The following is a 13,020-nucleotide window of genomic DNA, read 5'->3' as shown; positions in this document are numbered from 1 at the left end:
TCCAACGCAGACTCCTCACCTGGGTCGAGGAATCCAACATCATTGGTGCTGAACAGATTGGGTTTAAAGCGGGCTGTGCCACATTGGACCACTGCTTTGTCCTAGTGTACCTGGTTGATAAATATGCCACCATACCAGATAGTAAACTTTTATTGATCTAAAGGCAGCATTTGATTCAATCCCAAGGGAATTGTTGTGGTCAAAATTGCTCAAAAGTTCCACTGATAAGACGTCTTCTGTTCTTAATTAGATCCCTACATAATCAGACTTTTAGTCAGGTCAGGTGCGGTTTGCAGGGCGAACTCTCAAATCCTATCCCAATAAAGAGCGGAGTAAGGCAGGGCTGTGTCCTGGCTCCTCTTCTGTTTAACTTATCTGACTTGGCCTCTTACATTGGAGTCCCACGCCCCAAAGTTGTACTGAGTCCCATGCCCCAAAGTTGTCAACTACAAAGATCCCGCTTCTCCTTTATGCTGACGATGCGGTCCTCCTATCACTGTCAAGGCTTGGTCTGAAAAGGCTACTTTCTGCATTTGGGTCCTACTGCACTGAGAACCACTTGTCCATTAATTATGACAAATCAAAAGTATTGGTGTTCTCTAGAGCCCGGAAGCTATACAACTGGGCTATTAAGGGTAATGCTGTTAAGGAGGTTTTCCATTTTAAGTATTTAGGTATCCATTTTCAGAACACCGGTGCTTGGACTACACATCGAACTCAGGTGCTGAATTCGGCCTCCTGTAACCATCAGCAGATTCTAAGATTTTTCTATACCCAAGAAAGCCAGTTTATTCCTTCTGCTCTGCATATTTACAAAGCCAAAACCTTGGCCCAAACTCTTTACGGAATTCCTATATGGATATGGGACTTCAAGGAGTATATTGAAAGAACTCAGGCTGTTTTTTTAAGGAAACTTTTGGGTCTCCCTCCCTGTGTTGGCTTTGCTCTAAGGTACCTGGAATTGGGCGTTTGATCAGTCGAATGCATGGCGTAGATTAACACTTTAAATGGTGGTTTTGGGAGCTCTTTTTGGCAGTCCCTGATAGCTACCTCTCCCTGGTGTTAGCTGACTCCTATACTTCTCGATGGGAGAGGGAGCTGACGAAGAAACTCCACCTGCTAGGTTTTTCGGGGGATGCCTTGGGAGACTATGGCCTTAAGGACGCCCAATCTAGGGTAGTCCAATGGCTTGTGGATATAGACTTGCAATATCTAAGAGCTAAAGCTAATAAAACCTGCTCCCCTCTGATCTTCAGCCAATTTAACAATTATGGACTGAGGATGGCCTCATATTACACTTTAACCATCCCTAAGTATAGAAGAGTCTTCTTTCAACGTCTTGCCCTCAGCATTGCTGGATGGACGATTTAAGAGGCTCCCGATAAGTGAGCGGTTATGCCCCGGGATAGAGCTGAGGTTGAAACTGTGGAGCATGTTCTTTTATACTGCCCTATGTATAACGCAGGCAGGACTAAATTATTGTCTCTCCTAGAAACAGATCTCTCTGGATCCAATGCTAGTAATTTGACATTATATCGTTTAGGGCAGGCATCCTCAAACTACGGCCCGCGGAACAGATCCGGCCCACCAAAGCCATTAATCTGGCCTGTGCAGGACCACAAGGCTGCCCTGCCCACATTGCCACACCCACCTGCCATCCCCCACCCTTTGGCCATGGGAAGGGCTTAGGTTTGCGAGGGCCGGCAGAGTGCTTCTGAGGGGTGGGGGAGGCAATAAAAGGGGAGGGCGGAGGCCCCAGAAAGTGTCCACATGTCCTGTTCTTGGCTGTCAAGAGTGCTTCTGGGGGACGTGGGGGAAGCCAAAAATGGACCGCGCCTTTTGACAGTGGAGGAAAGAACTCTTTCCGCGGAGCTTCAGTTTCCAGCGGGACTGGGGTCCGGCTGGCGGGGACTGCTGGCACAAGCGGGACCCCCGCAGTTCCTCCTTCCCCCACCCCCCACAAGCAGAACCCCCCGAGTCTTCCTCTCCGCTAGCAAAGTGGGACCGTGATAGGCAGAAAGGACGCCCCCTCCCCAAGTCGGTGAAAGCTTGCTCCAGGGACCCATCATGCCCAGCCGCGCAGTTCCAAAGTCAGCAGAGTTCTCCCTCTGGCCTTGAGAAAGCCCACCTCTCCCACAAGTTTGGGAATGGGAATTGTAGTCCCGCCGACCACCCCCCTTCAGTCAGGAAAAGCCCAAGAGAAACCCACCATGCCCAGCCACGGAGTCCCGAAGACAGCGGCGTTCCCCAGCTGCCATAAAACCCACCTCTCCAGCGAGCCTTGGGATGGGAACTGTAGTCCCGCATTGCCCCCCTGCCCCACTCTCCAGTCGGGAAAACCCCGGAGAAACCCATCTTGCCCAGCTGCCAGAAAGGTCACCTCCCGCGACTCTGGATGATGGGACCTGTAGTGGTGCGCTACGGCAGCGTACGTGAAGGTCTCCCGTGCTGCCTCCCCCCTCCAGTCCAGAAAAGACACCGTGACCCATCACGCCCAGCCACAGAGTCCCTGGCTGCCATAAAACCCATCTCTCCAGCGAGCCTGGGGATGGGAATTGTAATCCCGCACCACCCTCCTACTCCGGAAAAGCCCCCGAGAAACCCATCCTGCCCAGCCGCGGCATCTCTCGGCAGCCAGAAAGATTTGCCAGATCCACTGTCGCTCCACAGAGATGGGGGGGACCAAAGAGTCCCAACAGGAGAGCCTGCGTCTGCTGCGTAATTACACCGCGTGATGCTTTGTGGAGACAGCTTTGCTCAAACAGGAGTGGGGAGGACTGGGTTTCAGCTGTCACAACTGTCTCCTGACTGTTTCTTCACGGATCAAGGGGGGAAATCTTTATTTGCTCGGAAAGTCAATTTTCTCTGGCAGTTGGTAAGGCAATTTGCGTTTGGGAGAGATTTCAGGCTTGGAATGAGAATCAGTCAGGAATCAGGTGAACCTCCCTCCTTTCTGTGGAACTGTGCAACGTAGGATTCTTTGAACGCCCCCGACCCCCATTTCAGTTTCTCTCCTCGCACTGCTTCACAGCTCTGGTGGATGGCTGGCAGTTCCCCAGATATGGCTGCCCAGAGGGTGACGAACCTGGAGCAAAAGTAGAAGAAAAAAGGCTATGCCGCACAGAGAAAATGTCAGCACGCAGACGCCATTATCTTCTGGGGTTTCCAGGATTTTTGCGCTTCCTGATCTCCCACGTGGGACAGGTAGAAACAGGGGTTCCCTGCACCTTTACGACCGATGGACTCCAACTCTCAGAATTCTCAGGGCTATGAAAAAACTAGGGCTGAAGCCAAACTGTGGGGGGGGGGGAATATAACAAGAAACATTCCATCAGAATGTTCAAATGCACAATAATCTACTTGTAACAGCTGAATTTCTTCACTCTTTCTGTTTTTTGGCTGTTCCGCCCTTCTGCCCCCTCAAATCTCTCATTATGACTATAGGAGCCATCGGGGTAGCACTACCAGTGGATGCAAATTCAACTATCCCCCCCCCTATTAAAGCAAACATTCTTTTGCATAGTCCCCCACCCCCACCCTGATAAAGAGTGGAGCTTGCTGGCCTTTGTTCTAATGATTGGGGGAGGATGCTAGGCTGAGGCTTCAGGAGGTCCTGGAGGGCGGATTTCAAGGAGGATGGAAGAAGTTGGGACATGCACATCCCCCTCCCCTCCATTAGATAAAATGTACTTTCACTCATCCTTCATTCCAGAGTTATCCAGATCGGAGATGTGGAGTTAGTTAAATGGGGGCGGGATGGGGGGTGTTCAAAGAATCCCACGTTGCGCAGATCCACAGAAAGGAGGGAAATTCGCCTGATTCCTGATTGATTCTCATCCAAGCCCGAAATCTCTCCCAAACTCAAATTGCCTTACCGTTGCCAGAGAAAATTGACCTTCCGAGCAAGCAGATTCCCCCCTTGATCCTGCTAAATTGGCAGCACCCACCCAGTCACATGGCCACCTAGCCACACCCATATGGCCACCTAGCCACGCCCACCCAATCACATGGCCACCTAGCCATGCCCACCCAACAGGTCCGGCCCCCCCAACAATCTGAGGGACTGTGAATTGGCCCCGTTTAAAAAGTTTGAGGACCCATGGTTTAGGGGATGGCTCCTCACACATTACTTTTCAAGTTTCTAAATTTTTTTTAAGAGCTGTAACTATTAGAGGAGAAAACTGTAATTCCTCTTAGCCAAAGCTTCTGGTAGCCAACTGTTTATGATGTTAACTTTCCCCATGTTCTTTTACAATTATATTTGTATTTTGGTCTGTGACCGCAAATAAAAGTTATTATTATATGGGCCAAATTACAGCTTTCTTTAGTAGGGAGAATAGCTGTAATAAAGATGAATGTATTACCCAAATTGTTATATTTGTTTCAATTGATACCAATTAGATTGGGGAAACCATTTTTTGAACATTTAAATAGAATGATAGGTAAATTCATTTGGCTGAAAAAAGCCCGGATAAAATGTAAACTTCTGCAAGACTCCAGAACCAAAGGAGGCTTTGTCCTACACGATTGGGAATTATATTATCAGGCGGCAGCAATAACTTGGTTAAAAGATTGGGTACAATTAAGAAACAAAAGAATATTAACATTGGAAGGCCATGACCTTCAATTGGGATGGCATGCATTTCTTTGGGAAGGAAAAAATAAGATGCATACATATTTCCAGAGAAATCTGGTGCAAAATGCTCTGATAAATATTTGGGATACTATAAGAAAAAGTCATTATATGAAAGCTCCAGTTTGGATATCGATGGAGGAGGCCATAATTTATCCCAACGTGCTGGACCTAAATAAAACTGTAAGATATTCAGAATTATTAGATGAACTTGGAAATTTAAAAACAGAACAGGATTTTAAAAAACAAGGAATAAAAATTGACTGGTGGCCATATTTGCAAATTAGGATAAAATATTAAAAAAGACAGGGAACAATATGGTATACACAGAGAACAATTGGAATTGGATAAGATATTATTAGGACCAGGGCAAAAAATGATCACAAAAATGTATCATTTCCTGTTAAAATTTAAAATGGAAGAAGAAAGCGTGAAGGAAACAATGATTAGCTGGGCAAGAAATTTTGGATACAACATTCATTTGGATCAATGGGATAAATTATGGGAGAGAAACTATAAACTAACAATGTCTTTCTTTTTGGATTAGGTTGGTGATCTTATTTCTTTGGAATCCATTGGATGTTAGTACGTTAGTGATTGGATTCCAAAGAAATAAGATCACCAACCTAATCCAAAAAGAAACCCCCACTAAAATCCAAGACAGAGAACAAGAAAACGGCAAAGCCCTCCTCCCATACATAAAAGGCACCACAGACAGAATAAGCAAAATCCTCCACAAACATAACATCAAGACAGCATTCTGCACAAACCGAAAAATATCCACCATCCTAAGGAACCCCAAAGACAAAATTGAATTAGAAAATCAAGGAGTATATGAAATCCCATGCACCGCCTGCCCCACCACATACATCGGACAAACCAACAGACGAATAAGTGCACGCATAGAAGAACATAAGAACTCAGTCAGAAAAGAGGAACCAACTTCTTCCCTGGTCCAACACCTTAAAGCCACAGGACACGATATTGACTTTAAAAAGACCAGAACTATCGCCAAAACTGAACACTTTAACAACAGAATAATCAGAGAAGCCATTGAGATAGAAAAACGCCCACACAGCATGAACAAACGAGACGATACCTCCCGCCTACCAGCCATTTGGAAACCCGCCCTTATTGACAAACGAGTCCCTAACACGACGAATGACACCAGACCCACACTCACGAGAGCCACACAGGATGTCACCACCATACATCCACGCAGAAAGCAGACTCAAACCCACACTGATAATGAGCCACGACCAAGGACCAGAAGCCAGACCGCAGCCGCATCATTAGCCACTTTAAACCCCTCCAATCTATACATGAAGCAGACTGACACCCACCATGAAGAGCTCGCACGGCCACAAACACGAAGCCAAACAACAACAACGCAGCTCACCAGCTCAAATCCCCCTGCAACTCAGACTAAGCTGAGCACAACCAAGCCCCCACCCAAACAGAACACACCCCCAGCCAGAGCACAACCAACCCCCCATCCAATCAGAGCACAGCCAAGCCCCTAACCAATCAGAACACACCTCCACCCAATCAGAACACAGCCAAGTCCCCACCCAATCAGCTCACACCCCCACTAGCAGTTAAAAGGAAGAGACAGCTACGATCTCACATTGCTCCTGGAAGCACGAAGCCGAGAACACCAGCCTGAAGATGACGAATGAGACTTCGTCGAAACGTCGCCAAGACACTTCCAATTTTACGTGGGAGAAGACCCGCGAAAACCTGAGAAAACATATATATATATCTCGGTGTGGATTCTGGAGCTCCAGAAGAGCACCAATATCCCAGCTGATTTCATAGGGATCATAGGTTTCTTGTAGGGACAGTGAAGAAAGAAGATGCAGGCTGGCATGGATAGGGAAAGAGCAAGTTCCCTGAAGTGCCAGCATTAGTATTCGACACATCAGCGAAGGAAGGCAGCCATGGAGCTGTCAAAAGCCGGAGCGGCCATGATCAGAAAGAGGAAGTGCAGGAGTGGTGACTGAACAGAGTATTGTTACTGGATGAGTGATTGGCCAACTCACAGGTAAGAAGAAAAAACTTTTAAAAGCTTGAAAGAAGTCCCAATGAGCAATTAGCGGCTAATTTGCACTTGGGAATTTAAGCAGAGGGGGAAAAAAAAGAGGAACTTTAAAGTTAAAATGAAAGCCCTAAAAGGAATCTTCCACCTGGATTTAAAATTGGATTTTGAAAGAAATAAAAACAAGACAAGGGAAAAGGAGACAGAGGAACATTTTTTAAACAATAAAAAGATTTAACTCGGAAGAGAGGAAACAGGTGTTCCCGTGGAGTTATAAAATGGCTTTGTTGCCAAAAGAGTTGTGAATTGAAGAGAGACATCTGCTGGAGGAGAGATTGTGGGAAAGAGCCATAGGAGTATACAGCTGAAAAGATTAAGAGAAGCAAAGAGGACGAGGACTGAGATTGTGATGGCTCAAGTGAGCATTTGAACTGGACACTATCTGGAAAGAAAAAGGACATATCGCATGGACTTTGAAACTAGAAGTATAAGTAAATGAAAATAATAAATTGGAAAATTTTAGCCTTCTAATGTGACAATATGGAGAATTGGGAGGATGAATGTGAGATATTAAGGGAGATGTTTGAAAAAATAAGAGAAGCATTTAAGGGAAATAAGGAAGCAGAGGATTGGTTAGAATGCAAGAGAAAAAGAGAAAAGATGAATGAAAAGCAAGAGAAACAAGGAGAAAATATTGAAAAGGAAATAAATGAAAATAAAGATAAAGATGATTACACTGGGATTAACAGCGATAGAATAAAAATGGATAAGAGAGAATACATCTCAAAACTGAAAAGAAGAAAAAAAATAGGGAAATATTGAGAGGGAAAATTAACAGAGTGAAAATTAAAGAAAAGAGGCAGAAAGGGAGATATAAGAAAAGGAAGAGGAAGAAGGTAAGGGAATGGGAGAAAGGGACGAAAGCATCAAGAAATGGGATTGTGGAGAGTTTAAAAGAAAATGGTTAAGAGTCAGTGAAAATATTAATATGTTAACAAAGAGAAGGATGTTAGCTGTAGAAATTATATGTGAAAATACTGTTTAATGTAAAATAGATCAGTAGATGAAATGTGAAAAAAAATGAACTGTTTTTGATGTTGGACGAAGCACTAAGTGGAGAGAAATAAAAGCAACAAAAGAATTAATTGAAATTAAGATGAAAATTGAAATTGAAATGTAAAATTGAATGAAAATGAAATGTTAGTAAATGATGAAAATGACAGACTTGTAAGAAGTAAAACGGAAGAAATACATTGTTAAAGGGAAAAAAGCAAGGGTTGGAAGATTATTTTAACAAAGGTTTCAAGGAAAAAAATGCAGTAAATTGAAATATTTGTTAATAATTAAAAAGAGGAGGGGAATTTCGAGTTAATAAATGAGAAAGATCGGGGTTGCCTGGACACCATAGTGGAAAATATTAAATTGAAAATGAATACAGCAATAGAGAGAGATGGAAGAGGAGTAGAGAGATGGAAGAGAAGGGGAGAAGAGAGAGGGATGGAAGAGAGGGGAGGAAGGAAGAGAGGGGAAATCAGAGTAGGAGAGAGGGCTAGACAGGGAGAAAGAAAGGAGAAGGAGAAAGGAAGAGGAAGTAGAGAGGAGCAGGAGAGGAGGGAAAAAGAAAGTAAGAAGGAAAGAAGAGAGGGAAATGGCAGAATTGAGAAGAAAGATTGCTGTACAACAAAAAAGATGAAATGGAAGAAAGGCAACCCCGAACATATATAAATATACTAAGATAAAGAATGAATGGTTAAAAAATAAAAGAGAATACATATGAATAAGCAGGAAAATTAGAATTTGAGGGCGAATGAAGATGTTGTTTATATAAGTAAGCAAAGAAATATCGAGATATGATTAAAAAAAGGGAAAAAAGAAAATTGTGGCAAAAATTGTAATTGAATAAAATGTATTTGAATTTGATAAATTGTATAAGATAAGATATGGCCAATACTCTGTTCAAAAAAGATGTGGGTGAATGTGGGGGGAACCAATAAAACTTGATTTAAAAATAAAACCTATGCTGAACAGGTATTCTGGGAACTGTAGCCATACACACAACCTAGTGTAAATAACACACTGCACAAGAAGTGGAGCACATTGAGCATTTTTTTTTAATTCAAAAGCCACACAGCACTTTCATATGCAAAAAAAGATTGCCAAAGAAAGTGATACTATGTTTTGAACATTAAAAAAGTGTTTTAGGTATTAGTAAGTGGAATTTTCACAAGATCAATTTGTATGCCTGGTTTGAGCACCACAACTCATCTGAAGGCTTGTGTTAAAGAAGTTTTACCATTATTATGGATAACTTAGTGCAGCAGAATTATTTCACACAGTGTTTCTATTAATGCCAGAAAGAGCTAAATTATTAATAGGAAAAGTTTTCAAATATCAATACTAAATGGCAGGAAAACCCTACTTGACACTTTTACTCATGTTACTAACATGAATCTTTTCACCCATTTCAATTAAAATGGGTAAAATATGAAAATGTGGGTTAGACAGCATCACCACCAGATGGATTCGTAACTGGCTGACCAACCGCACTCAACGTGTAGTCCTCAATGGAACTGCATCTACATGGAGGGATGCAGTGGAATACTCCAAGGCTCTTTTTTAGGCCCAGTAATCTTCAACATCTTCATCAATGACTTGGACGAGGGGATAGATAGGAAACTCATCAAATTTGCAGATGACACCAAGCTGGCAGGAATAGCCAACACTCCAGAAGATAGGCTCAAGATACAGAAGGATTTTGACAGACTTGAACATTGGGCGCTATCCAGGTGTGAAATCTAAAATTTTTTGCTACCGGTTCTGTGGGCGGGGCTTAATTAGTGGGCGGGGCTTGGTGGTAAGGTGACTGGGTAGGCGTGGCCAAGTCAATGTCACTTCTTTGCCCTTTTTTAACCTATAAAACACAACACAACACAACTGGCTCACCCACAATGTAAAAGCAGCTGTGCTAGACTCAAAATGGCCCCGCAACAAGCAGGAACCTCACACAGCCACAAAAAGCCCAAAAAAACAACTTTCACACTTTACACACACAAAATTCCATACAGCTTTGTGAGATTTTGTGTGTTTGTATAGCTAGAGTGAAACATTACAGAAACACACTAAATCCCAGAAAGCTGCCCAAATATTATTTTATTTTATTTTATTTTTATTTTTATATAAAAGCAGCTAAATTTAAAACTTCCTAAACTTTAAATGGCTAGGTCTAAAAAAAGAACTAAAAAAAACCCAATTAACTTTTTTTTTAAAGCTCCCAAAGGGGGAAAAAACTTACCCAATAGAACAGGGATCTCCAACCTTGGCAACTTTAAGACTTGTGGACTTCAACTCCCAGAATTCTTCAGCCAGCTTTGCTGGGAGAAGTCCACAAGTCTAGGCAGGAAGGCAGGCAGGCAGAAAGAGCTGCTCACCGATGAGCTTGATTGCAGGCAGGGAGATTCAGTTGCTTGCTGATGCATGGATTGCGATCGTCATGCGATCAGCAGCTAAGGTAAGCAAGCTGGAGGCTGGGGGGGGGAGAAAAAAAGAAACTTTTTTTCTTTTACATGGCTCTGGCAAGCCAAGCTGAGTTGCCTGATTAGCAGGCAACTCAGCTGGGATGTCAGAGCTTGGCTGGTCAGAGCCATTTAAAAGGAAAAAAAGGCTCTGATGATCGCGGGGCTCAGCTGGGCATGTGGGGTGGGGGCAGGGATTTTTGCTACCGGCTCTCCGAACTGCCCACCGCCATTGCTACCTACTCGCCTGAGCCGGTCCGAACCGGGAGCATTTCACCCCTGGCGCTATCTAACAAAATGAAATTCAACAGTGAAAAAAGTAAGGTTCTATATTTAGGCAAGAAAAACAAAATGTACAGGTACCGTATATGTGGTACCTTGCTCAATAGTAATAACTGTGAGAGGGATCTTGGAGTCCTAGTGGACAACCATTTAAATATGAGTCAGCAGTGTGCAGCAGCTGCCAAAAAAGCCAACACAGTTTATAATGCCTTGGTAAGGCCACACTTGGAATATTGCATTCAGTTTTGGTCGCCACGATGTAAAAAGATGTTGAGACTCTAGAAAGAATGCAGAGAAGAGCAACAAAGATTAGGGACTGGAGGCTAAAACATATTAAGAATGGTTGCAGGAACTGGGTATGTCTAGTTTAATGAAAAGAAGGACTAGGGGAGACATGATAGCAGTGTTCCAATATCTCAGGGGTTAGCACAAAGAAGAGGGAGTCAAACTATTCTCCAAAGCACCTGAGGGTAGCATAAGAAGCAATGGGTGGAAACTAATCAAGGAGAGAAGCAACTTAGAACTAAGAAGAAATTTCCTGACAGTTAGAGTGGAACAACTTGCCAGCAGAAGTTGTGAATGCTCCAACACTGTTAATTTTTAAGAAGATGTTGGATAACCATTTGTCTGAAGTGCTGTATGGTTTCCTGCCTTGGCAGGGGGTTGGATTAGAAGACCTCCAAGGTCCCTTCCAACTCTGTTATTCTTCTAAATTCAATTAAGTACTGTAATTCCTCAAAATGATAAGCCCCATTATAATGAGGCAGAATATGAACGATATATGACTTTTAAATAATGTACTTTATGCCCTTTACTGGGTAGAACTTTAAAAAGTGTAAAGTAGAATATTATACCTTTGCAGATGAGTAACTAACATAACTTCTAATATCAAATTTAAACAGAGAAATCCAAGGCAGCTTCTTAAACTTTATAAATATAACTTCACTTCATATTGAAATTCTACTCCTATACAGAACCCCCACACAAAACTGTTGGAACTTATTATACATATGCAAACATTCCTACAAAAGCATTTTCAAATGAAATTGAAAAATTCATTAAAAATCCAAACCTTCTATTGCCCACAAAAGAAAAGAAAAGAAAAGAAAGAGGGGGTTAAAAGTGAAAGATAAGGTAAAAAGAATTTACCACATCTTCGTCTGGTGGCCTAGTGTTAATTCTGGGTAATGTAGAGTTAAGAATAAGGTGCCACCAAAAACAAAATGACAAGTGCCATTCCTTCGCAGGGAGTACATAAATAGCTGAGATGATAATGGATTGGAAGGCGAAGATACGCTGTAAGTTTTCTGTCTGAGGCTCTTCTTAATTTGAATGGCTTTTAAAAAGAACAGGAACCAAAGAAACGCGGAAAGGATTAAATATTTTCCCACGCATTTATTTCTAACTCCAATCTCGAGGAATTTCCTTATATAACAAAGTAATGTTAAAAGGCATAACTGCTCTCCTACAAGGCCAAAACAATGGGTCTTCGAAAACGATGCAAGGAGGAATAAGACCCACTCTGTCTATCTAGCGAGGAACTATCCTCGCTAAAACACGTGTCATACCCCCGCATTTTTCCTTTGTCCAGGGCACACACTGGCACACACTGGCTAGTCAAAGTCAGGGACCATTTCTTCGAAAATAAAGCGTCGTCAACTACCTCCCTACTTAAAAATTCCCGGAATTAATTCCACTAGGCAGCAGCTTTTCAGCCCTACAATTCAGGCGCCAGCATGTGCAGAGCGCTTTCCTCTCAGCACCGGCTAGTCACGCTGGTCCCCCAAACCTCTTACCCGGCTTAGAGGATGCAACTCCCCGGCACTCTGAACTGATATTAGCGCTGCCTTTTAAATGCTAATTAAAGAAAAGCTAAGTCACGGCGGGAAATCGATCAAGGCCAAACAGGCCAAAACGCCTGGCTGGGGCTGTTACTGGAGGCAGAGGAAAAGAAGGAGGAGGCGTTTTTTACTCACCCCTCCCGAGCCGCCAAACGCGTTTTATTTTTGGACTGAAACGGATCCTCCTTGCCGTTTGTTCCCGGCAAGATTTTACCGCGATGCAGAAAGCTGTTCTCATCATTTCTGAATGTAACACTAACCCCTAAGTAGCCTACGCTCTCTTCTCAGCCCCAGAGTGGCGTGAGTGACCTTAGCGGGTGTCCCCTGCTTGCATCTCCCGGGTCCGGCCGCGCTTTTTTCTCGACAAGGGGAAGGACGAGTAGGAGCTGCGCCAAGGCCGATTTACGGCTGTCGTCAATAGCTCCCAAAGGCAAATGCTGTTCCTTTCTCCCTTCCGGGCCTCAATGCAAGTAACTAATTGTGGGGAGGAGGAAGGAGCTACTATGTTGATGTCCAAGGGAGGAGAGAAATATAGTAACTGATCTGGGGAAGGGGCCATAGTCAAAGAACTGATCTAAGCGTGCAAACACAGGTACAGATTTTCCAAGTTCGCTTTTCTCCTCCTGCAAGCCGAATTGTTTATTTTGATCTTTTGCACCTACCAATCTCGGAAAATCCACGCATCATTCCCACATTGAATTTTCAGGCAAGGAA

At 43.4% G+C, this 13,020-nt stretch overlaps 1 protein-coding gene across 3 annotated transcripts in view; it reads right to left on the bottom strand.

The window, feature by feature from the left end:
• TMEM117 (transmembrane protein 117) overlaps positions 1–12,783 on the bottom strand; it is a 627,686-nt gene extending 614,903 nt beyond the window's left edge. For 2 of the 3 annotated variants that reach the window (XM_060689057.2, XM_060693247.2), the window contains exon 1: positions 12,442–12,783. Coding sequence is in view for 1 of the 3 variants with exons in the window: in XM_060689060.2 (XP_060545043.1) it covers positions 12,442–12,547 (106 nt within the window). In the remaining 2 variants the exon portion in view is untranslated. The remainder of the gene's footprint in view (positions 1–12,441) is intronic. The other variant, XM_060689060.2, reaches the window with a different exon arrangement.
• Between the last annotated feature and the right edge of the window lie 237 nt (positions 12,784–13,020).

Source organism: Pantherophis guttatus, chromosome 7 (assembly GCF_059756535.1).
Source record: "Pantherophis guttatus breed Tessera chromosome 7, ASM5975653v1, whole genome shotgun sequence".
Taxonomy (NCBI): domain Eukaryota; kingdom Metazoa; phylum Chordata; class Lepidosauria; order Squamata; family Colubridae; genus Pantherophis; species Pantherophis guttatus.
This window is presented reverse-complemented; position numbering and strand designations above follow the sequence as displayed.